This window comes from Podarcis gaigeae, assembly GCF_964106915.1.
Source record: "Podarcis gaigeae genome assembly, chromosome: 9".
Classification (NCBI taxonomy): Eukaryota; Metazoa; Chordata; class Lepidosauria; order Squamata; family Lacertidae; genus Podarcis; species Podarcis gaigeae.
This window is the reverse complement of record NC_139685.1, coordinates 59837488-59861104: the sequence shown is the minus strand read 5'-3', so window position 1 is coordinate 59861104 and position 23617 is coordinate 59837488. Positions and strand designations below refer to the sequence as shown.

The 23617-nt window shown below is 43.2% G+C and overlaps 1 protein-coding gene across 3 annotated transcripts in view; it reads right to left on the bottom strand.

Annotated features, from left to right (window-relative positions):
* TSPAN5 (tetraspanin 5) overlaps positions 1–23617 on the bottom strand; it is an 87554-nt gene that overhangs the window by 12110 nt on the left and 51827 nt on the right. For 2 of the 3 annotated variants that reach the window (XM_083756926.1, XM_083756927.1), the window contains 6 exons: positions 13809–13955; positions 10714–10884; positions 9343–9468; positions 8719–8766; positions 8475–8591; positions 3322–7118 (listed from right to left, as the gene is read on the bottom strand). In XM_083756926.1, coding sequence (XP_083613052.1) covers positions 7053–7118; positions 8475–8591; positions 8719–8766; positions 9343–9468; positions 10714–10884; positions 13809–13955 — 675 coding nt within the window. In that variant the 3' untranslated portion in view covers positions 3322–7052. Of the gene's footprint in view, positions 1–3321; positions 7119–8474; positions 8592–8718; positions 8767–9342; positions 9469–10713; positions 10885–13808; positions 13956–23617 lie in introns of those variants that run through there. The other variant, XR_014568370.1, reaches the window with a different exon arrangement.

The window sequence follows — 23617 nt, the reverse complement described above, 5'->3', positions numbered from 1 at the left end:
AATGAGATATTAAATAAAGGTAAATTGCTGGAATCATAGCAAGAGGCTTACATAACATTAATACCCAAGCAAGGTACAGATCTAATGTTAGTACAAAACTATTGACTGATTTCCCTCTCAAATAACTATAAACTTTTTGTGGACATTTTGGCAAATAGATTAAAAAGGATTTTGAAGGACACAATTCACAAAGATCAAGCGGGGTTTCTTCCGGGATGCCAAATGAAAAACAACATAAGACATGTTGGAGTACTTGGAGGAGAGGATTGATAAACAGGCGGCTTTAACGTTTGTCGATGCAGAGAAGGCATTTGATAACATCTCATGGAACTTCATGAAAAAGACAATGGGATGGGGAAAATTTTAGCAAAGGAATTAATGTGATTTACCTCAATCAGCAAGCTAAATTATAAACAATGGAATAACAAAGTTTCAAAATAACGAAAGGAACAAGACAGTGGTGTCCCTTGTCCTCATTACTGTTTATACTAGTTTTGGAGATCCTGTCAAGGAGACTAAGAGGAGATAAAGGTATAAAAGGAATAATGGTGGGGAACAAATTATTTAAATTAAATGCCTTCGCAGATGATCACGTAATCACAACAGAAAATCCGAAAGAGAATCTCCCAAAGTTTTGGAAAGAATTAGTGATTCTGGCCAGGTGGCAGGCTTTATATTCAACAAAAACAACAAAACTAAGCTGCTGGTGAAAAATATGGTAGAACAAGATAGAACTGAATTACAAAGAATCTCTGGTATAACAAGTAAAAAAGTTAAATATTTAGGAATTTGGCTTACAGCGAAAAATATCAATCTATTTAAAGATAATTATCTAAAGTTGTGGAAAGAGATTTAAAAAAGACTTAAGAGATTTTGGGCAGACTGAATCTCTCGTTTTGGAGGAGGATATCTGCAATTAAAATGAATGTTCTGCCAAGGATGCTGTTTTTGTTCTAGTCGTTCCTGGTTGTTAGTGGGGCGGGACACTTCAGGGAGTGGCAAAGAGATCTATCAAAGTTCATTTGGCGGGGGGGGGGGATCCAGAATCAAACATAAACTGTTAATAGACATCAAAGACAGAAGTGGTTTCTCCCTGCCAGACTTAAAGCTAAACTATGAGGCGTCCTGCCTCTGCTGGTTACATGACTGAAAGACTTCACAAAATATAGATTTGATGGATCTGGAGGGTTTTGACAATAGATTTGGGTGGCAAGCGTATCTGTTACAAAAAAGTCAAAGTCCATAAAGGTTTTTTGAATCATGTAATAAGATCATTGTATGGGATATGGGGTAAATATAGAAACCTGCTAGAGCAAAAACCGCCCTGGTGGATATCACCACTAGAGGCAATTCCAGCAAAGGAAAAGAATATGAGGGAAAACTGGACAAATTATAAAGAACTACTTGAGGAGGAAGACCAGCTAAAACTGCAAAAGTTTGAGGAAATTAGAAACCACCTAACTGATTGGGTACAGTACCATCAACTGAATGACATTTAAATTTAGATAAAATAAAAGGGGTTGCTACTGAAATATCGAAACTTGAGAAAGATCTACTACAAAATAAGAATAAACTAATTTCTAAAATGTATAGACTGCTATTGGATTTGGAAGTGATAGAGGAGGAGGTTAGATTGATGGTATATTGCACCAAGCAAGCTGACAAAAATGTATAAAACCAGCTCAAATCTTTGCTGGAGATGCAAAGAAGCAGAGGGAACAATGTAGCACATGTGGTGAAAATGTAAAAAGAAAAAAAAAATTTGGGAAATTATTTATAATGAGCTAAAAAAATGTTCAAATTAACTTTCATTAAAAAAACAAACAAACTAGAAGCCTTTCTTTTGGGTATCATTGTTGCAGATATCCCAAAGTAACTCAGAAAGGTATTTATGTAGGAAACTACTGCTGTAAGAATGTTAACAGCTAAATGGTGGGAGGGAGATAAAATACCAACTAAACAGGAATGGCTGGTGAAATTATGTGAATATGTAGAATTGGCAAAGATGACAGGAAAAATTAGGAATCAGTCAAACCAAAGGTTTAACATAGAATGGGATGTATTCAGTTTATATGTAAAAGAACATTGTTCTCAGATGAATTCTTTGATATGCTTTGAATAACTTCTGCAATGTTATAAGCTACAAAGAATATGGTTAAACAATGATAAGAATATACAAACATGCAGTTATCAATGAAACGAAGGACCCATACTGAGTAGGACAGAAGTCTCAATATATGGAAGAACTTTATTCTTTATGTAATATTTTCTTTTTATGTGAGGTGATTTGTTTTTTCTTCTGTTCTTTTTGTGGTGAAGGGACTTAATATTTAAAATAAATAAAGATTATTTTTATAAAAAAGGGGGGAGACTAAGCTGCAGCATCACTATAACAGCAGGCCAGATGACCCGGATGCAGAAGAAGATAGAAACACCATAGCAGAAGGAGAACCATGAGCTCCGTGAAGACCACAAAACCCACCAACAAAAACTAACATCTGTTCAGATTGCCAGCGGTCAGAAGCTCCACAGTGGCCAGCGGGCCCCTGCACCAGACAGCCTGGAGTCCCTCTACAACTCCAATCAATCTAAGACTCACAGGCAAATGATCGTCACAGATGAGGACGACTCATGTTCTGAGGTCAAAGTGAAAGATCCACAGGTATTCCTCAGAACATCCAGTAGGAGAAATCTGGGGTGCGCCTGCCAAGGGGCCTGCGCAAGTAAAAAGTGTGGCTGCCGTAAGCGGAATACATTGGGCACGAAGAACTGCCACTGTGAGGTCAGGAGGTGCCGGAACCGTGAGCCCTCTTACCTGGAAGAACAAGTAGATCTGAAGGACAGCTTCGACCCTGGAGATCCTCCTTCAATAACCAGAGGAGACACTTCTTCCAGAACACTACTTACCAGAGAGAATCATGGCTCCATGAGGTCTAAGGGAGAAAATACTAAATGCTACATCTTTTCTGTGCTGGCCAGATTTCCTCCATAGGCTGGTTCAAAGCTAAACACTTGACTGGGGCCAGCTGGGTGGATTCAGGATTCTCAGCTTCATTTGGCCTGCTCTCAGAAATAACATCCAGGTCGGCAGGTGCAGATACTTTCAGAATTAAATGGCAGATTGATGATGTTCCAGCAACCTGACATTGATAAGCAGCAGCTGGATGAAGAGGGACAGCTGGTCAAAGTGGAGGGAAAACAGGTCCCTGCTGCAAGGCCCATTTCCACCTGGCCTAGGGGGCGAGGCCCACACTTACTCTGAGCATGTCAAAAATGTTTTAAAATGTTTAAAATACTTGTTAATCCATGGTGTTTTCAATGTTTTTCTTGTTGTTTTTATGTGCTGTTCTGAACAGGATGGACGTTTGTTGGGGCTGGGGATTAGTTTAGTTTTAGTATAAATGCAATTATTATTTCAATTAGTAATTATTGTCTTGTTGATTTGCTGTATAGTTTTATTTTGTTTTAAAGGGGGGTCATGGGGGTGCAGAGATTGTGCGAATGAACTTAGTGCTTAGCTTATAGTTTTAGTTGCTATTTTGTTAACGTTTTTAGTATTGTTTATTATAGATCCTTAACGTTGCATTGATTTGTTAATCCTATGACTTGCCGTAACTGTGAGGTTTAGCTTATTTTTTAGTTGCTGTTTAGTTAAGGTGTTGTTGTTTTTGTTTGTTTTTTGTTGCAACTGTTTTATTGATAATCTGTTAATTATGGTATATGATGTATGCTGTATTCGCGATGTGCTATTAGGTTTTATTATGTTATGGTTATTTATTGGTTGTAAGCCACTTTGAAATGCATTCATCACAGAAATACAATCAATCAATCAATCGGCAGCTCTCTGACACTTGTCTTTCAACCTAATAAGTGAACGGTTAAGTTCTCTCTACGCACAGCTTATAGCATCTTATTGTTTCAGCTGGGGGCCTGCTGACAGTTAAATCTGATTTGTGGTCATGGACTCAGGTGGGGTGGAGAGAAAAGGTTCACATTAGATAGTGTGCACATCGCTTGCTTAAATGTATATGAGCCATAAGAAAGTGAGTCGGAAAGTTCTTCGAAACATTCTAAATTTCAGAGGCAAATGCCTCATCCCTAATGCCTATGGAATCTGAAGGAGCTATTAACCAGGGTTATAAAAGCTGCAGCACACACACCAAACAGCTGATGGAATCTAAACCGTTCAGCTCTTTGCAACAGCAAAACGGGCACTAGGAATTAAAGAGGGGAGGTTATTAGAATTCCTCAGTTTCCACCAGGACCTAGAGACACGCACACCATGCATGCAACACAACACAATTTCTGAGTTTCTAGGCTTACTCTCTTCTGGGACCAAGAAGACAACAACTCTTTAGGGTCAAGCAACCATACAGAAATTCCAGCACAAAGTAATTATGAAAAGGTTGCCATTATAAGCCTCACCACATGGTGGCAGAACGTTAACAAGAAAGCTTCAGTGCTGTGACAAGGAAGAGTCGCCCAAACACACAGACACACACAACCCTCCACACCAAGTTACAAATGGTCACATAAACTCACTCTTGGCAAAGGAAGGGGAGCAGAGAGAAGCCAGGGTAGGGAGCCAGAACAAAATCAGCTTTCACCACCAACTGTGCTGGCTAGGACGGACGGGAGCGGTTGTCCAAAATATCTTGAGGACACCTAGCTAGTTGGTGAAGGATGCAGATGATCTTCAAGCAGAAGGATGGGAAAATTCTTATTCAGAAATCTACAGTAGTAGCAGAAGCCACAAGGAATGTTTCCTCTGCATACTCACTGTTACAGGCAGACTACGTCCATGTCATTCTCGGGCGTTTGGCCTCATTTCTGGAAGACATGGCCTCCTCAGCTCTGCAAACCCCGAAGTTCTCTCACAACTTTGCCATTTTTTGTCCACACCCATAACACTGTTCTGCCACTCAAGGGCAAAAGGGGTTTGTTTCCTTCCCCTTCGGCAGCAGCCCAAACAAAGCTTAGGAGGTAATGGAGGCTCACTGGACTGTGAGACAATGAGAATAGATTTTATATATGCCCCTGGCAGAGCCACTGCAGATGAAGATGGCCACTGGGGACCCACCAGTGTCCCATATTCGGTCAAGGCAGCCATGCTGGGTCTCTTAAGAATGAGGTAATACTGAGGAAATATATTGTTATTTTCAAAGGGACTGCGAGTCTGAGGTTGTTGTCATCCTAACGCCCACCAGGGCTGGTCAGCATGGCTAATGGTCAGGGACTTTTAAGTCATGGGACCCCCATTCTCTGCTTTAATGGCAGCTTTGGGGAAAGGGGTCAATTTAGGCTGTCAATAATCCACTAAAACTAAGAGGTGGTTTGTATAAAGAGGCAGGTTGTTTTGAATTCAGTTCCTATTAAGGTGTCTAAAACGACAATTACAGCAAATTCCACACTCCACCTTAAGACGCACGTTATCCCTGCCAGATAATGAAAAGAGTTCAACAGATTCCTCCCCACTCCCACCCAAGATGCAAGAGGCTTAGTCAAACGCCATCTCCCTGGTAAGAGGTGCTAAAGTCAATTTTTTTTTAGAAGGCACCTTCAACTTTTGCGCTTTTCGTTGATGCTTAAATCTAAATCAAATATAAATACCTATACTCAGGCCCTAAACACATTAACAAAGAACTGAATGCCCATGCAAAAAGAAAGAAGAACAAAAAATAATGTATTTAGGGTTGTGGTCCTAAAGGGAGTTTGTATTGTGCTTCTTCCAAAATCCTAATGTCTTCACCTGCCCTGAAAACAGAGGCTGTGCATTATTACTTGTTTTTCTTTAAAGCCTTTAGAAATTCTGTTTAAATAAACTACTACTATTTGAATCACAGAAAAAGACGTGAGGGAGGGAGAGATTTTAAAGAAGAGATGCAAGCGGTCTGCAGAGGTACTTGAATAGAGGTGAAATCATTTCTCTCTCACTGCAAAACAAGGGCTGTGAATTCTCTTATCTCATCCGCATCTACGCTAATAAATATGCAAGTTGGAATTGGAAGCCTACTCAGAAACCACAGATACCCAGACAAGTCACACTGAATAGACTCCTAAGGATCATTATAGCAACCACATGCAAAAATGAAAATGGAGGGAAGTGAGCAATCCAGCTGGAGATGAACACCTTGAACACCTGCGCAGCTGCCTCAAATACAAGAAGAAAAAGGAGATTGAAGGCTATTCCACAAATTCCACCATTTTACTCATGAAATTTGGTATGCTGTAGGGTATTCCCCCCCCCCCCTTATGTTTACCACACCTCACATTCTCTTAGTTAAAAAGCTGGTTCGAGACTTCATCCTCCAACTCTCTTGTTCCTTGTTGCCAACTCAGTGGTGAAGGAGGACAAGAGCGGCACATTTCCCCTTAAACCTATTGATTAAGACATCAAATCCCACCCCTTCTCCCTTGTGGGACAAGGTTGCGAGAGACTGGAAAATAATTACACACGGTTGGTCCCCAACAGAGGGCATTACAGAGCAGATCTTAATCAGAGCTTCCACAGGGAGCCTCATTTCCTGCCAGTAAGCGAAGGAGCCAAGGACTGGGAAAGTGGCTTTCTATTTGACAGGTTCTCTTCCAGAAGGGAGCGCCAGGCCTCCCGTCTGCTGAAAAGGCACGCCGCTCCTTTTGGTGTGCACTGATGAGAGAAATTGCCTCACGTTTGGCAGCGGCAGACAGGCTTGTGACACGGAGAATGAAGAGTGGGCCCAGCAAACTAGGCGGCGATTGAGGTCTCACTGACACAGGCCATTTACCACAAAAAAGGAAGAAAAGAGCATCCACCAGAGACTCAAGTCAAGGGTGCGCTAGAGAGTCGCAGCTCAACACAAGTTCGGGTTGGGGCTTTCGGAAGCTTTCGTCGGCGAACGGGTGGCTGGAGCTGTTCCCTCTGGAATAAACAACGGTCTGAGGCACTTCCGGCCATTTGAGAACTCGAGACTTCACTGTCACCCACTTCCATATGACTTGGCGCCCACGCGACACACTGGAGCTTTCCGAGAGGTGAGGCTGGCCGGTGTCTCGTGCCGCTTGTGTCGGCGAGTTTACCAGCTGGCTCTGACAGCTTCTATATCGCTAACCAGGTTCTGAGCCAAGCAGATCCCAAATATCTGGAAGACATGAGGTTCAAGTGTTGTCTGGAAGTGGGTCAAATCTATGCACCCAAGAAACCATGTAACCTGGTTCTAGGCAGGCCGTCCGCACCCCATTTAATATGGAGCTGTCCCATTAAAGTGGATTTAACTGCCTGCAGTTAAGAACCACAAAAACAAGGATAGCCTTGCCGGATCAGGCCGAAGTCCAGCATCCTGTTCTCACAGAGGCCAACCAGACGCCTGTGGGAAGGAAGGAAGCAGGACATCCGCATCCTGCCCACCTGGCATTCCCAGCAAGTGGCGTTCAGAAGCATGCTGCTTGTGATACTGGAGGTAATATAGCCATCGTGATTAGTAGCCCTTATTCCTGCATTGCAGGGGGTTGGACTAGATGACCCTTAGGGTCTCTTCCAATGCTACAATTCTGTGATAGCCTCTCCATGAATTGGCCTAATCCCATTTTAAAACCATCTAAGTTTGCTGTGCTTTCTGTAAAGAAGCGCTTCCTTTTGCCTGCCCTGAATCTCCCACCATTCCACTTTAGCGTATGCCCCCTAGTTCTAGTACTTTGAGAGAGGGAGGAAAAACACTGTGCACAATTTTACAGACCTCTGCCATGGTTATTATTTATGAAATCTGTTAGTCGCTTTATCTTGCCCACGGCAACCCAAAGCGACTTGCAACCAATACACCCCCTCTTACGTTCCCCCCCCCCATATTAAAAAGTCCCAAACACTGTGTGATACGGATTGCAGCCAAAGGGCAGGCTTCAACACTGTGCTCTTCCAATCATTCTGTCTACACAAGCATTCCAGTTTGCCAGACAGAATGACCTCCCCTCGCTCTCCTTCCTCCTGCATGTTGTCCTGGGGGTTCTCCCACCCCACCAGAGCCAATTTTGGGGGAGGTGAGCTCTGTTGAACAAGCAGAATCCTTCCACTCTACTTCCACTGACAGGACTAGGTAGGTGAATCCCACCCAGGTGATCTTTTTCATCCCTCGCCTAGTATCCAGGAAGAATATTGGAGCAGACTTCCACAGGCCTTCCGGAACATTCCAAATACACAGCACTGCAGGGGCTTCTCATAGCTACAGAAGCCAGAAGATCCACAAGATGGGAAACAAGTTGGTGTCCATGACTAATTCCAGTCATGTTTAGGTTACCTGCCAGAGGGACAACCCTTGGCTTTTACAAGAAGCAAGTAGGAATCACTTCCTCCTGTTTCACATCAAGCGTGCAGCGTGGATTAACCACGTGGGACTGAAAGCTATGAGATGAAGGACATCAAGGTCGACGTGAGGAAGAGAACCACATATACTACCTTGAGCTCCTTAGAGGAAAGGCAGAACATGAATGCAATCAATCAATACCTGCAGTAATGCAATCCCAATGAATATGCCAGCCACTATAGTGAGGTTCTCTTGCAGCCATTTCTCAAACTGGGGGACGCAACCTTTCGTGTAGATAACAATCTGCTGGTCAACTTCCTGGAGGGAACGGCAAATGGGAAAAAAAAAACACAAATCAAACCATGCAACCCTTCCCTTTGGATTCCACCTTCTTTCCCATCCTCTCTCACAGAAGTTACACCAAGTGAAATGGGCAGGGACTTACTGGTTTTTGCCTGGCATCGTAGCCGCACTGAGTATTGATGACATCTTCCTAAAAATGAGAAAACACAAAAAGGCACCGGTAAATTTCTCCCTTCATCCTGCCAAATGTCCATGGTCTGAAAGCAGGTATAGGGAATTTGCAGTCCGACGATAGATGATGTATCTTAAATAGTACATCCCATCTCTCTTATTTGCAGATTAGAGTCCTAATCTTAATACAAAGCTAGCTGCATCTTAGCAGGGCTTAATTATGGACACCCAAGCATGCCAAGTTAACAAGTTTGTGGCTCTATAATTAGCACTGGCATCACCTCTTCCCCCCACTGTCTTCATTACTCATCTAGTACAATTAGACAACTAGTTTGGTGACTGGCTGCAGCCCATTATAGATGCTTGCAGGTAGCCTGGCAATAGTCACCTCAAGAAGGTGAAAGGTGTATTGACAGGCATAAGATATCCTGACTCTGCAAAGCTTTTGTGCATGCTCTGAGCTGGCAGCAAGACATAGGTCCATTAAAGAGGACCAGCACACATTCACACAGAGTTCTTTTAGCATAAAAGGCAGCCTCCCGTTTTGCATGCCGCAGCTTTCCCCAGGGAACGGCAGCACTGCCAGCTGACTTACAGCAGGATCCTTAGTGCAGCAGGAAAAGGGCACCCCGCAGCGCTCTCGGCTAGCGTTGGTGTCTGTGCAGTTGAAATAAATGTTGAGGTTCCAGTCATCTGCTCCAAAGGCTCCGCAGCACTGCCACTGGAGGAAAGCCAACAGTTATTACAGGCGGAATCACCACTACTGCTAGATCTCTCTGCCGTTATACTAGAGAAGGAGAAAATGTATTACTAGATGGTTGAGACACAAGCCAAGAACCACCAGTGGATTTGCAAGATACTGTTCTGGGTAACAGCATGCCAAGCTTTTTCTGTGTTGAAAAAACAGGCAAAAGTATTGGGTGTCTGTCATCGTGCATGTATAACTACATTCCTCACAAATCCCCAAAACTCATTGAAGAAATTGTATGTGCAGCAACAGACCGGACAGACAGGGCAATCTTACTTAAAACCACAGTTTTCGGTGGTTTAAGATGATGCAGAGGAAAGCTGCCACACAGAGTCAGCTGGCCACATGGAGAAGCAAATTGTTTGATGCAACCCACAGTGGTGAGTTTATATGCACTGGGCATATGAAATCAAAGCCTATGCACTGGCTTCTTCCCATCTTTACTATATACGCTTCTGATGTTTATGATGTACAAATAAAAAGCTAGACTCTACGGAGCCTTCAGGGGGGAAACTATTTCACTTTACCCGTCTTGAGCAGGATGTTTTGGACTGCACATTACAGGGTTTCATTTTGGCTTGCTTTCCTCATAACTGCAGCAATGGGCTTTCTAACCTTGCCCATGGACAAACAAAATATTCTATGTCCAAAAGCATAGCAACAATCTAGCGTTTCTCATTCTGCCATGAAAATGGGGAAAACATTAAGTCACCTGAAAGAAGCATGGTCAAGAATAGTACATTGCCATAAAGACTAAGGTTGTATCCAACTAAGTAGTCTCTTTTATGCAAGGACCACAATGGAAATTTCCTCCCTCTGCACACCTCACAAATTTGTTCTACAGACTCCCCCCACCAACCCTCCAGAGCAGATTTAGGTGGGCACACTTGAGGAGGAGAGGGAGCAGAAATTCCATCATGCAAGCAGAAATCCTTGCACAAGAGGGAGAACTTGTCTGGATGCAATACAAAGCATTTCCTAATAAAGTTAATTACTCTATTGCTTAGTTGCAATCATAAGCGCATTACTCACAGGGAACAAGCTTCGCATTGTTCCATAAAACGTTTTGCTTGCTTGGCTCCTTTCAGAAATAAAGAGCTGAGAAATGAAAATGGAAACAGGGATGGAGGAAGGTACATTCCCTTCAAAATCAGAGACTGGGGACATGTGGCCCTCCAACTCCCTCGCCCCTGCCATAAAGCAAGCAAAAGCACTTACATATTCTTGCGTAAAATCTATGAGGTTTTGCAAATCAATGTCATCTCTGTATGCTCGGATGTTGTTGTTGATAAAGAAGTACAGCTGGTCCTTGATCCAGTCTTTGAAGACAAACGCCAGAACACCAGCCGTAAGTTCCAGGAAGAAAATGATTCCTAGGAATACTGAAAACTGCAAAGATGAAGAAGAGGAGTAGTTTTAGTAAAGTCATTTTTTTAAGGCCTTCGATTATTTGAATTCCGCGACAAATCTTTAAGACACGGCACCGTGCCAAATGAGCACTTTGAGAGCAGAGCACCGCAGCTGCCCTGCTGCTAAACAACATCATGTGTGCTGATCGTGTCAGACGCGGAATCACCACTCACTGGGTTGGGGGCCACTATTCTGAGATCAGGCTTCAGACCAAGTTAGGAGAGCTATGCAGTTGGTTGTGCAATTCAGCTTCCCAATGAATCATAGGGTGATATCTCATATTAGTCATTCTCTTGAGTAGGCCCACTGAAATGAATAGACTTCAAGTCCACTAATTTTAAAGGGGGCAGTGGCGTAGTGCAGGGAGGGGGTCAAAGGGGCAGTGGCCCTAGGTGCAAAATTCTATGGGGGGGGCGCAGCCAGGCACCCCCCACGACAGGCTCCCTCAGTGTGGCTGAGCTCCTGTGACCTTCTGGAGCCATGGGGAGGCAAGCCGTGCCAGGGCTGGGCCTTCACACATGGATCAACCTACAGAGTCCAGATCTGAGTTTCCTCAGAGGAAAAAGGCACCTAGAAACCAAATCCCACAAAGGAGTCAATCCCACCTCAAATGAGTCAAGTCCTCTTAACTAAGTTCACCTTTCTGAACCATACAATGGTTATGCTGTCGCTTAACTGACAGAGGCCATACGCCTCTGAATAATAATATCAGTTGCTGTGCGGAGAGAGCTGTCGTGCTCAGGTTCTGCTTTCAAGCTTTCCGTGGGCCTCTGGCCTGATCCAGCAGCACTCTTGCGGTGTTCTGGATTTAAAGCCCAACATTTCCAACAAGCCTTCCCAAGGAAACAACAAACTAGCGTGCAAATCTACTCTCACTGCAAAGGAGATATACAGTATTCTTGGAAGTTTTATGGCTTGTGAGAACTGTAATCTGGCAAGGGGGTTAGAAATTCTATAACCACCACAGCTCCCTTATAGAATTACAGTTCCCAGGATTCCATGGAGAGAAGGAATGAGTATTAAGCATGTTTAAATATTCACTGGAAATAGGCCCATAGGAATTGGGCAGTCAACGGAAACATATGCGCAAACACACAATTAGGTTGAGGAGGTAGAAAGGAGCTAAATGACTTCATAGGTTTGATTCTATAACTGTGGATTACATGGGACAATTTCCAATCACTAATATAGAGGATTCTGCCTTAGAGCAGGAGTGTAATCTTCCTTCCCCTTTTCAGCCAGTGAGAAGCAAAAATACTCTCAACACTGTCAACAATTGGCACAACATATTTGGGCTTATTAAAGTTGCTAACCTATGACCATTTATTGGAATCAATAAACCATTGCAAGCTGTAAGGGAGCAACAACCTATGATTTAAGCCTGATTAGTTCATTACTCATTAGCTTGCTGATGAGTAACGAACACTTATCCCAAGTTTGGACATAATTGGAAGCCAAGCTTAATTGCTGCTGCCTCGTTTGCTTCCCTAGCCTGAGACACAAGAGGCGACAAGTGAGGGCAATCGGGTAGTGTACACTAACGCATTGCTTAGTTCCCTATAAACCGTGATATGCCGGCAAATGAATGCAGCCAAAAATATAAAACAATTTACTCTTATAAAATACTTTACTCATATAGAAAAATTAGAAGGGTTTTTTTTTATTAAAAATGTTTGAAAGGAAGGAAAAGCTAAAGTCCTAGTGCCTATTATTATTATTATTATTATTATTAATTACATTTGTATACCGCTCTTCATCTGAAGAGCTCAGGGCAGTTCATAGCAAAAAAAGACAAGGTAAAAAGACAAAGTACATAATGGAAACAAAAACAAAACAATAACACTCCCACCCCCACACAAATACATTTTAAAGGCTATATAGGATGTTAATCAGCCCAATGCATGGTTGAAGAGAAATGTTTTACACACACACACACACACACACACACACACCAACAACAACAACAAACAAACAAACATACAAAGTTATACACAACAACAATATCAAATCCAGATTCTCCTAAACCTATGACTTCCCTCCCCCGCTGGTTCCTTAAATTGCCTTATCAATTGCATGTCATTTCTATGAGAAACCAATCCTTTGGTGTCATTGACCCGGTATTGTGGAATATTGCGCCTACAAAGATTTAGCAAGTACCTTCTGTTTGAACTTTTAAATGCCTGCTGAAAATGTTTCTATTCCATCAGACTGATGAGGGTAATTAAGAATACATCTTTCCATAACAGTTACCTGATTCCTGACTTTTAACATTTTTATATGCTTTCTTTGACTGTATAATTTTATGTATAACTGTTGTAAACTGATCTGATTGGTGTGCTGTTTTTTTAATGGACAGCAGCTCATAAATATTTCAATAAGTAACTATGGGCAACTACAGTGGTACCTCGGGTTACACACGCTTCAGGTTACAGATTCCGCTAACCCAGAAATAGTAAGAAAGGCTACCTATCTGTAACCAGAAATAGTACCTCGGGTTAAGAACTTTGCTTCAGGATGAGAACTGAAATCGTGGCTCTGGTGGCACGGCAGCAGCAGGAGGCCCCATTAGCTAAAGTGCTGCTTCAGGTTAAGAACAGTTTCAAGTTAAGAACGGACCTACGGAACGAATTAAGTACTTAACCCGAAGTACCACTGTATTGATTTAGGCGCATCTGAATGATGTGCAATCGTGTGCACGGCACCAAACCAGGAAGTAGCCCCAAAATGTCATAGAGGTGTTACAAAAAGGGGTGGAATGTGATGGGGCGTGGCAGGCTTATGGAATGTTTGCCCCCCGCAAAACGAGGATTGTGTGTAAATAAAATCAGCATCGAAACACAGCTTTCCATGAAATTGGTCCTTCAAGCAGGAAATGGCTACAGCCAGCTGCACAGGCTACTTACAAACTTGAGAAGGAAGGTGTTCTCTCGCAGGGCTCCAATGCATCCTGCAAACCCCAAAATGAACATCACTCCTCCTACCACGAGGAAGAGCCAGACTGGATCGAAACCTCCCAAGTCGGTGATGGAGGAGATGTTGGACAGCACTCCCTGGGAAGGTTGGAGAGAAGGTAAGAGAAAGAAAGCACACCAACAGGTGACAGATGCATCTGGTTTATACAGTGCCTAAGCTGTAGCTTTTTGACTTGTCCTTCTGACGGTAAGAGAAACCAAAACAGACACTAACACTTTACATTTATTTCCAGGAGAGATTGATACTGTTTGTGCAAAAGTGATGTTTCCTGTCATTTCTTTGTTTGCACTCAAATGCCACCGCACAAATGCCGTAAAGCGCACAGTCGCATCCTGTGTGAGGGAGTGACAGGACATGTCACTCAGTGCATCATGTCTGTAGAGAACAGGTTTGCCAAGATGTTAGAGAAGCATTTAAGGGGAAGGAGAGAGACCGGTGAACTGATAAGTTTGAAGAACACAGGACTAGGGGCTGTTGAACCCATTAAGGCATTTTGTTGATCAATCATTTGCCCCCTGAGACAAAACAAAAAAAAATTCCTTCCAGTAGCACCTTAAAGACCAACTAAGTCAGTTCTTGGTATGAGCTTTCGTGTGCATGCACACTTCTTCAGATACCCTTTGCCCCCTGAGTCCATTCATTAGTTATATTTTAGCAAGTCCAAACATGTTGCGAACCCTGTGTGAAGCTGCCTTTTCTGAAATATTGAGCGAAGTGTAAAACAGCTGTACAAACTTAACAAGCAAGCTAATGCAGAGCCCGTTTGTCCATAGCACTACACCAGCCTTTCTCAACCTGGTGCCCTCCAGATGTTGGCTGAACTGCAGCTCCCAGCATCCCTGACCATTGGTCATGCTGGCTGGGGCTGATAGAAATCTACTAACTTCGTCTGGAATGCCCCATTTTCCATGAATCTGTCTATAACCCTGTTTCAAAGACATCTAAGTGGGAGGCCATCACCACAACTAGTGGTAAGGACCAAGGAACACATCCTCCACTCACATAATGGTAACTGCACATTCCCTGTACAGGCCTCCTAAATAACTTAATGCTGTATTAATTTATTTAAACAACAACAGAGGGGCGCCAGAGCCCAGTTTCTTAATCCTAAATCCATGGGTATAAACTACAGCAGAAGGAAGGCAATCTACACATGCTCATTATTCCAGTTCAATACTGGTGGTGGTTAACTCCTGGAAAAAAAATGTGTTTTCAACTTTGAGAAGCGAGAGGTGGAGAAGGGCTGGGAAGGGAATGGTGGGCTGTCCATTTGCCACAGTTTCCTGTTTAGAGAGCAACAATTAAAAAATAATAATCTTTAACTATTCTGCTATTGTGCCTGTCAAGCACAGGAGCTTTTCTGAAACTCCAAGTTTGAACTATCCTTGGAAAAAACAACAAAATTTATTATTATTATTAAGTTTGAACCATCTTAGCGGCAGGGCACACCTTCAAGCAACCAAGGTTCTATTTTGACAGGACGTTGTATAATAAAAATACTGGCGTTCCTTTAAGGTGAATAAAGCAAAGGAAAGCAATATATTTTTAAAACAAAAGCAAATGTTTGCATTGCGCTGTGTGCAGAACTACAGTGCTTGCATAAGTGTGCATAGCAAGTGGGAGCAAAGTGGGAATTATGTATTAATCACCCCCACCCCAAATTATCCTTGCATGCTAAGCTATATCCTAGGGATATTGGTGCATTGGTGCTTCCCTAAAGATGGGAGAGGCAGAACAGAGTTTCCTGGCTAATCTCCAGCTCAGCTGTTCACTGAGCTCCTTCACCCTCTTAATAAGGCTGCAAAAGGACAAAACTCCAGGGGAGATATTTGACCTACATCTGCACTCCTGAAACAGTCTCGGTCCAGATTTCCTACAGGAGGTAAAAAAAATAAAGGGGAGGAAGGAGAGAAGAACCCCAGGAAGTGAAGAAGCAAGCCAAATAAACTGACTTAGAGCTTCTTGTTTACACTCGGAGCTCTCCCTTTCAAGCCACTGTGATGTGGTCATTATCTGAATGATGAGAGCTTAACATATATCCAGACTCATATTTAAAAACAGCAAGAGGGAGGAATTCTGTATGTGGGAGCCAAAGGCAGGAGACATATTGCAATAACTATTTGGGACAGGGGGGAGAGAATGAGTGGGGGTTTGAATAAGGGTTCTTGGTAAAGTTTATTCTAATTCGAGCACAAAGTTGTAGAGCTGGAAGGGACCCTGAGGATCATCTAGCCCAACCCCCTGCAATGCAGCTGTCCCATTTGGGATCAAACCCGCAACCTTGGCATTCCCAGCACCATGTTCTAACCGACTAAGCATGCAGGGTAAAAGCTGCATTTACACCAAAAGTCAGCCCTAACCAATTACCTGGGCACCCTCAGAATTACGAGTCCAAGATCCGGTAAGTATTCCCACCAGTTTGGTTTCTTTCCCCTTGGGAGACAGGGGAGTTAACAAATGAGTCTCAGCATTCTCTCTGGTGCACTTCGGTAGTTATGTGCTTATATGAGCTTTCATGCCATATAAGCTCTGGAGCAGACTATCCAGTTTTTAATAATAATAATAATAATAATAATAATAATAATAATAATAATAATAATATGAGCTCGTAGGAAGCACCACAAAGGACCCATGGGCAGGATCAGGCTCATAATGCAAAATCAGAAGGATAAACACCCACCATCCATTAGTCAACGGTCTGAGGTCTGTGCTGCCCTTTCTACATTGCAATGTACATCTTATAATCGTCAATCTCATTTGGATGTCTATTTGGACACATGGACTTCCTATATCAATACAAATGTTGAAATTAGGATTGATTACTATTCTTATTGAGGGACGCAGGTGGCGCTGTGGTCTAAACCACATAGCCTAGGGCTTGCCGATCAGAAAGTCGGCGGTTCGAATCCCTGCAATGGGCTGAGCTCCTGTTGCTCAGTCCCTGCTCCTGTCCACCTAGCAGTTCGAAAGAACATCAAAGTGCAAGTAGATAAATAGGTGCTGCTCCAGCCGGAAGATAAATGGGGTTTCCGTGCACTGCTCTGGCTCGCCGGAAGCAGCTTAGTCATGCTGGCCACATGACCCGGAAGCTGTGCGCCGGCTCCCTCAGTCTGCAACTGGACCCAACAGTCAGGGGTTCCTTTACCTTATTATTCTTATTGCCAATGAGATCTACTTGTCACAGACTGGCTGGATGCAGTGGAATGGTGGGAGGCACCAGCTGGGGAAGCCCCCAAGGGACAAAGGCTCAGAGCCCAGAGATTGGTGCTGGAGAGACAGTGGGTGGTCAGAGGGAGAAGAGGGAGGCGTTGTTAGACTCCAACTCCCATCAGTCCCAGCCAGCACAGCTGATGGCCTGCTGATGGCACCACATTGGCTATCCCTATTCTAGGGAGCTCCTTCTTGTGTTCGGTCCCCGCAGATACCAAAGAAGGCTTCTCTCTCTTGCATTAAAATTAGTTCTGCAGCTGAAGACATCTCCCTCTCCCCAAGAGACAAGAGAAATGTGTGCAGACGAATTCAGCAACCCTTTTATGGAGAGATTGGCTGAATGTTGTTAGGAACTGAAGCGCCGAGGCCTGTGAAGCAGAGCGTAAGGGCTATCCGTACATTCCCCAATGCGCTTTCCCTTGCTGTTGTCACCGACGGGCTACCAAATCTTTTCTCCCCACCATTTTTACTGCAATCAAGGGAAGTTCCAGGGTGAGTCTGAAGTGAAAAAGAATGTTCTTTTTTTAAAAAAAAATGAATAAAAATAAAACCGGAAAGAAGGGAGCGTTGGCAGTCTCCAGAAGACAGCCAGAAATCTAGTTTGGTGGAATGGTGGTTTTCTTCCTTCTGAATAGCAGGTAGCCTTTTCCCATGCATCTGTAGGGCCAGTGAACCCTAACTAATAAATGTATGCATAGGCTGAAAAGAAATCAAAGTACGATGACATGTTGGTTTTTAATGGGCCTGGGCTTTCCTCGCTCTCCCTTCTTTGACACTCACAATGCAACATTTCACCCTGCTCCTAACCAACGTAGCTATTGGAGGGGTAGCAAAACACGGCAACAGAAGTTATTTAAAGGGCCCTATTCATTGGTTCGTATTAATGCTCCTTCCCACCCCCTTTCAAAAAACAAAGAACCACTCCTGCATCTCGTGGGAGGTTCACAGGTTTTGTCTGAAGGTCTGAGAAACGCATGTCACCAGTTGGGAGCCATGCTTGCTTATTCCTAACCTATACTTCTACCACAGGGCTTAAAGTTTAAAGATGAACAATTGAAAGAGCAGCGGCAACCAGAAAACCGAACTAAAATTCCAGCATCAAACAGATCTAAAGAAATAATCTTTAAAGACCAAGGAAGATAAGAAGCTCCTCATCTGGGAGGAAAAGGCACCGGAGTCCAAGCTTCTCTGGGGACAGCCCTTGTAGAACTACAACTCCCATAATACCTCACCATTAGATGGGCAAGGTTGGTGTGGTGGGATGGAAATGACCAACATCTGGAGGGCCACAGCTTTCCCCATCCTGGATGCCACAGGACACGGCAGCCCTTTGCCCAACCACCACACTCAACATGGTGGGGAACTCTAACAAGATCTTTTAAACAAGATCTTAAAACTCAGGCAGATTCATGTGGAAAGTGGCAGCCTCTTCAGGTATCCAGGCCCTGAGCTGTTTGGGCCTTTAAGAAGATAAGAAGCAGTACGCTGAACTATAGCTGGAAACATGCTGCCAAGCTAATGCAGTTGGTTCATGATTTCGTTGGCCTCAGTTAGAAAATATAGCTGCAATGCCTTATACTTACTGAGGTTCCCAAGTACTGTACTCTCCCAACAACAGACCCATATATATAGCTGAGGCTAGACTGGTGCACCAAAACATTATAAAACATTATAGTAATCTAAAACACAGGGTTATCATATAGCTGAGGCTAGACTGGTGCACCAAAAGATGCTGGTGAAAGGTGTTTTGGAAGCCACTTGGGCTTTCTTAAGGTGAGACCGGATCCAGCTGCAGTTCCAAGCTGCAAACCTAATCCTTTAGGGGAGCGTGAAACCATATCCGGAAGAAACTGGATATCAGATGAACCACCCACCAACATACTCCATCGTATCTGGATTATCCATGGTGCACCATTCTAATAGGTCCTTCACACCTGTAGAAGGAAGGAGCCTCTATCAGACTACACCTAGTCAGGAAATTGCCACACTATGACAATCACTATCCCGCTGTCCTGTGGCAATGACCAGGATCAGAGTGGAACCTGTCACATGAACAGGGCTAATGAACAGCCCAATAGAGAGAATGCTGGGATTGGGGACCTATGTTTAAACCCTGCTCACAGCCAGCATATAGGTTAGCATAGCTGGGCATCTTCCAAGGGTCCACATGCCAACAGGGGACCCACTGACAAAAACCACCTGGACCTGATGCACTGAGGGGGTTATCTCACTGAGGAAAAGGGACTCTCTAAAACCTGGAGCCAGCATTGCTCCAGCTCATCCATGAAATGTACAGGATGGCCTTGGGCAATACACAGTGTCATAATCTTTCACCTACCTCAAAGATATGTTAAAAAAATAACAGTGGGATAACTCCATGTATGCTGTCCTGAACTGCTAGGAACTTTATACTGCATAGCACATACATACCAGTGGCATAACATAAAAGGAAAGAAAATGAGATCTACACACAATAAACTTGCTCAGGGACTGGAACAAACTTCACTTATGATGTGTCTTTTATTGAATGAGTTGCCATGCATCCATCATTCAAGTCAACATATTTGCAAGAGTTCTTGTGCCATGAGATCCTGGTGTGAGTGCTATAACCACTGTCAAAGAACAGCTAGATGGGGGGAGGGGGGAATATAACCACTCTAGGGATCCATTGCATTCCGTTTGTCCACAAAAGACATCATCTATTATGGCTCCTATACTTGTTTCTGGTCAATCACACCGTTAACATTAGATCCCAGGGAAGACAATGATCTGTACTCACTTTCAAGTTGATGAAAGCTCCCTTTCCTGATGGCATTCTGTGCTCTCTAACAAAAATTGTCAAGTTACATCCAGTTAGTTGGCCAAGAGGGCTCCAATTTCAGCTTGGCCCTTCCCAGCTGGCACATCTGCTATAGCCCTTGCAAGCCTTGCCTACTCAAGGGTAACTCCTGTTGAAAGCAGCAGTGGGGAATATGTTGTATGCAGGGCCTACAGTAGATTCGCCAGCTTGCCTGAGGCTGGAACCAATTATTCATGAGTAAGCAACTCACGAGTAAACCTGCTCCTAGGTGGTCTGCTGCTGGGTCCTTGCAGTTTCAAACTGCAAATTGGCAAGGGGCTGGGGGAAGATATGAACAGGAACACAGAGGAATCGCTTGCCCTGCTTTCCAGAAAGCAACAGGAAAAGCTTATTCTACATGCAAAAGCCAAGCACAGTGCAGAACATTTATTAACAGTGTGCAGAACTGCACATATAGTAAAGGAGGGTTTTTTAAAAAATAAAATGTATTTCTTTTGACAGTATTTTTAACAGAGATAAATACAAGGCAATCTAATCACTGCAATATTGCTACCATTTAAGAATAAAATCAATGGGCATAGTATTACGGAGAAATCTTAAGGTACGGGCTTCCTTTGCTAAATATTAAGTCCGGGAGCTGCTCTGTTATTGACTATTTTCACTCAATGAGGTAGAAAAGGAGAAAAAATCCAAAACCTTCATGCCTAGAGCTCTGAAAAAATTGAAAATGAAAAAGGCAATGTAAATTGCTGGAGAAAGAGGCCTGACTGGTCGATTGTACCTTCTGGGTTCCTCGCCTCCATGTTCCTCACAGATCCCCTTTTCAGGTTCACAATTTAGAATGCTAATTCTTCAGTTTCCCCCTTTAGGGCCAAGTAACTGGCTGTCAAACTGCAGCTTTTTAGCTGCCTGACAAGCAAGTTCCATCGCTCTCCCTAACGGCTGCAAGAAAAGTCACAAGATTACACACACACACACACACACACACACACACACCATGATTTTGTGTGGGTACACGTTTGTTTCGCTCAACTCTCTTTCACCCCAGCTAAACAGCTTATGAAGGGCTGCCTGAGGTTAAGTCCAGCAAAACAATCCTAACAAGCTGTTTATTTTATTTTACTTTTTTGCACCTAGCTTCCCATGTTGGTTTTTTTTTTACAACAAATAACTTAATGCTCAAAACATTTCCATCAGGATGCTTGTTTGCAGTTTAGCCTGGAACAGAGATTAAAGGTATCTTTATAAGTGTAAGCCCCCTCCCCCCCGCCCCCAAAAGACAGCATGTCTGCAACCACATTCTTAAATAAAGGAAAAACAGCAGAGTAAAATGGCAATAAAGTTCAAACTTATTTTGATGTTAAGGAAGCTTTGAGAGTTTTTTTGAGGGGAACTACTTCAAAATAAAATGGTTGGACAAGTATTTCCCTCCTTCAACATCATTAAAATCGCCACTCAGTTCTTCTTAGGGTGTAGAATATGCAGCTGTCTTAAAGACTTCAATTGAGATCAAGCTTTCTGTACTGCAGCCTCTTCATAATTACAATCAGCAAGCAAACACAGAGCAAAAATAAGGGAAAATCCAATATCCTGCTTTCAAAAACAGGTGTCCAACAGGTTGCAGTGGCTGGGTTGTTAGTTGGCCTGTTTACAACCAGCAATCAACAGTTCAACAACAATGAGGCTGAGCTGTAGCTCTCCAGATGTTGTGGACTCCAACTCCCATCAACCCTAGCAAGCATGGCCAATAGTCATGGATGATGGCAGTTGTAGTCTAGCAAGTATCTGGAGGGTCACAGGTTCCCAATCCCTGAAATGCAGAATCTGTTTTTGTTTGCATGCAGTGCACAACACAATGCCTTTAAACAGCAGGAAAAGTGAGAATAGCTTTAATTTACCAGGCTTATTGCATAAATAAAGCTGGGTAGCATGCAAGACTCTTAAAAATGTAGACTGATCAGTCACTGAAAGCCACGTTTATTACACCTTTTGAAGAGTCTACCGCAGATGAACTCATCACATGGTAAAACAGTATTTGTGGACTGAATCAATTCAGACTGCAGGTGGAAGACTATATTGCTGAATATTCCACCATAAAATGCCTCTCCTTGCACACAGAAATATAGAGCTTCAAGGAGAATGCTGGCATAGGACCTTATTTCCAATATCTAGTGTGCCACCTTGGCCCAGAAACATCACAGATTCCCCCCCCCCCCCAATATTTTTCCTAGGGCTGACAACCAAATTACAGAAACCTGGGTAAATCAACAGTGTTTTAATTAAGCACATTTGCATACAATAAAAATAACATGCTACTTTTTGGATGACACAGCAGCAGACGTTTTCCCCTTCGGTCTTTTCACAGCAAGAAATGCCTCTTCCAAGATGGTGCTGGCCATTTTTACAAGTTAACAAAAAATGTGTTGCTCAATTACCTGGGGATTGCCCTATAGTAAATTAATCTAACAAATCAAGTTACAGGCTTTTTACTCACTAGAGCAGGTCTACGGAGTCTCTTTGGAAGTGTCTTGAATTGCAATATAAGGCAAACCTAATAAGATCTAGTAAGATAAACAAGCGGGAGAACATTTCAACCTTCCTAGAACACACTGTAACTGACCTTAAGGTGGCCATTCTGGAAGAAAGTAACTTCAAAGGAAGACCACAACGTGAAACTGCTGAATAATAGCTCGCCAAGAAGTTCAGTGCCATCACTTGTAGGTCAAAGCAGGGCAAAGGACTTTTAATCACACTGTGTGCATTAATTAGCCGGCCAGGGTATTTGTGCTTTTGTTATTTTCTTGTGAATGGTTCCCTGCTGCCCATACAGGTGTTAACACAGTTATTGCAGCAATTATCACCAATGTGCTGTTCTAAAAGGTTACCTACAGTAGACCTGCAACTTAAGTGGGGTTAGTTCCAGGGATAGTGCATAAAGCCTAAACTGTGGCTAGCCAAAACACACTGGGTGCAATGGGGGGTGGGCTTGCCAATTTCCCCCCTGGATGGCCACCAGTTTTTTGTTTTGTTTTTTTATTTTTGCCAAGCACGTAAAGCTGAATGTGCATGAGTTAAATGTGTGTAAGTTACGGGTCAATTGTATATGCTAAACAGAAACACCTCTAAGCTCTATCACTGGCTGCTTTTTTCATTGCCATTCAGCTTCCATACCTTACAACTTTCTCCTCCTTGGTCTTAAGCCAGCCTTCACCAATGTAGTACCTGGTCAGGCTAGCAAAGGCTACTTTAAGATGTCAAAGGACTTTTTGCTTTTGCTAATAGGATCTGGGTATTTTAGTTCTTCTTATGATCCTTTATACCCCCAAATACCTGTTATAGAGGCACTGGCAGAAACAGAATTGCCTTCTTTGCCTAGTGATGAACATTTCAATGAGACAGTTCAAGAAAATTCCAAACCACGGTTTCTCACAATGTGTGAACCAGCCTTATCTGCAGTTCTATTTTTCTAGAAAAAGAGGAGCCGGAACTCACTATGAACACCTCCCTTGTTCTCTTATAATGACAATGGCACCCACCTGAAAAAAAGCCCTGCTTATCTGACTGGTGGCGCTTACGGGTGGCCACTGAACTAGGATGCGAAAATATGGTTGCAACTAGTTGCGGACCATAGTTCAATGTGCGTGCTCCTCAGTCTCTATTGCTATTGCTAGACAAGATGGCAACACTTCCTTCCAAGCAAGGTGACTGTACATTCAACATTGGGGTTGG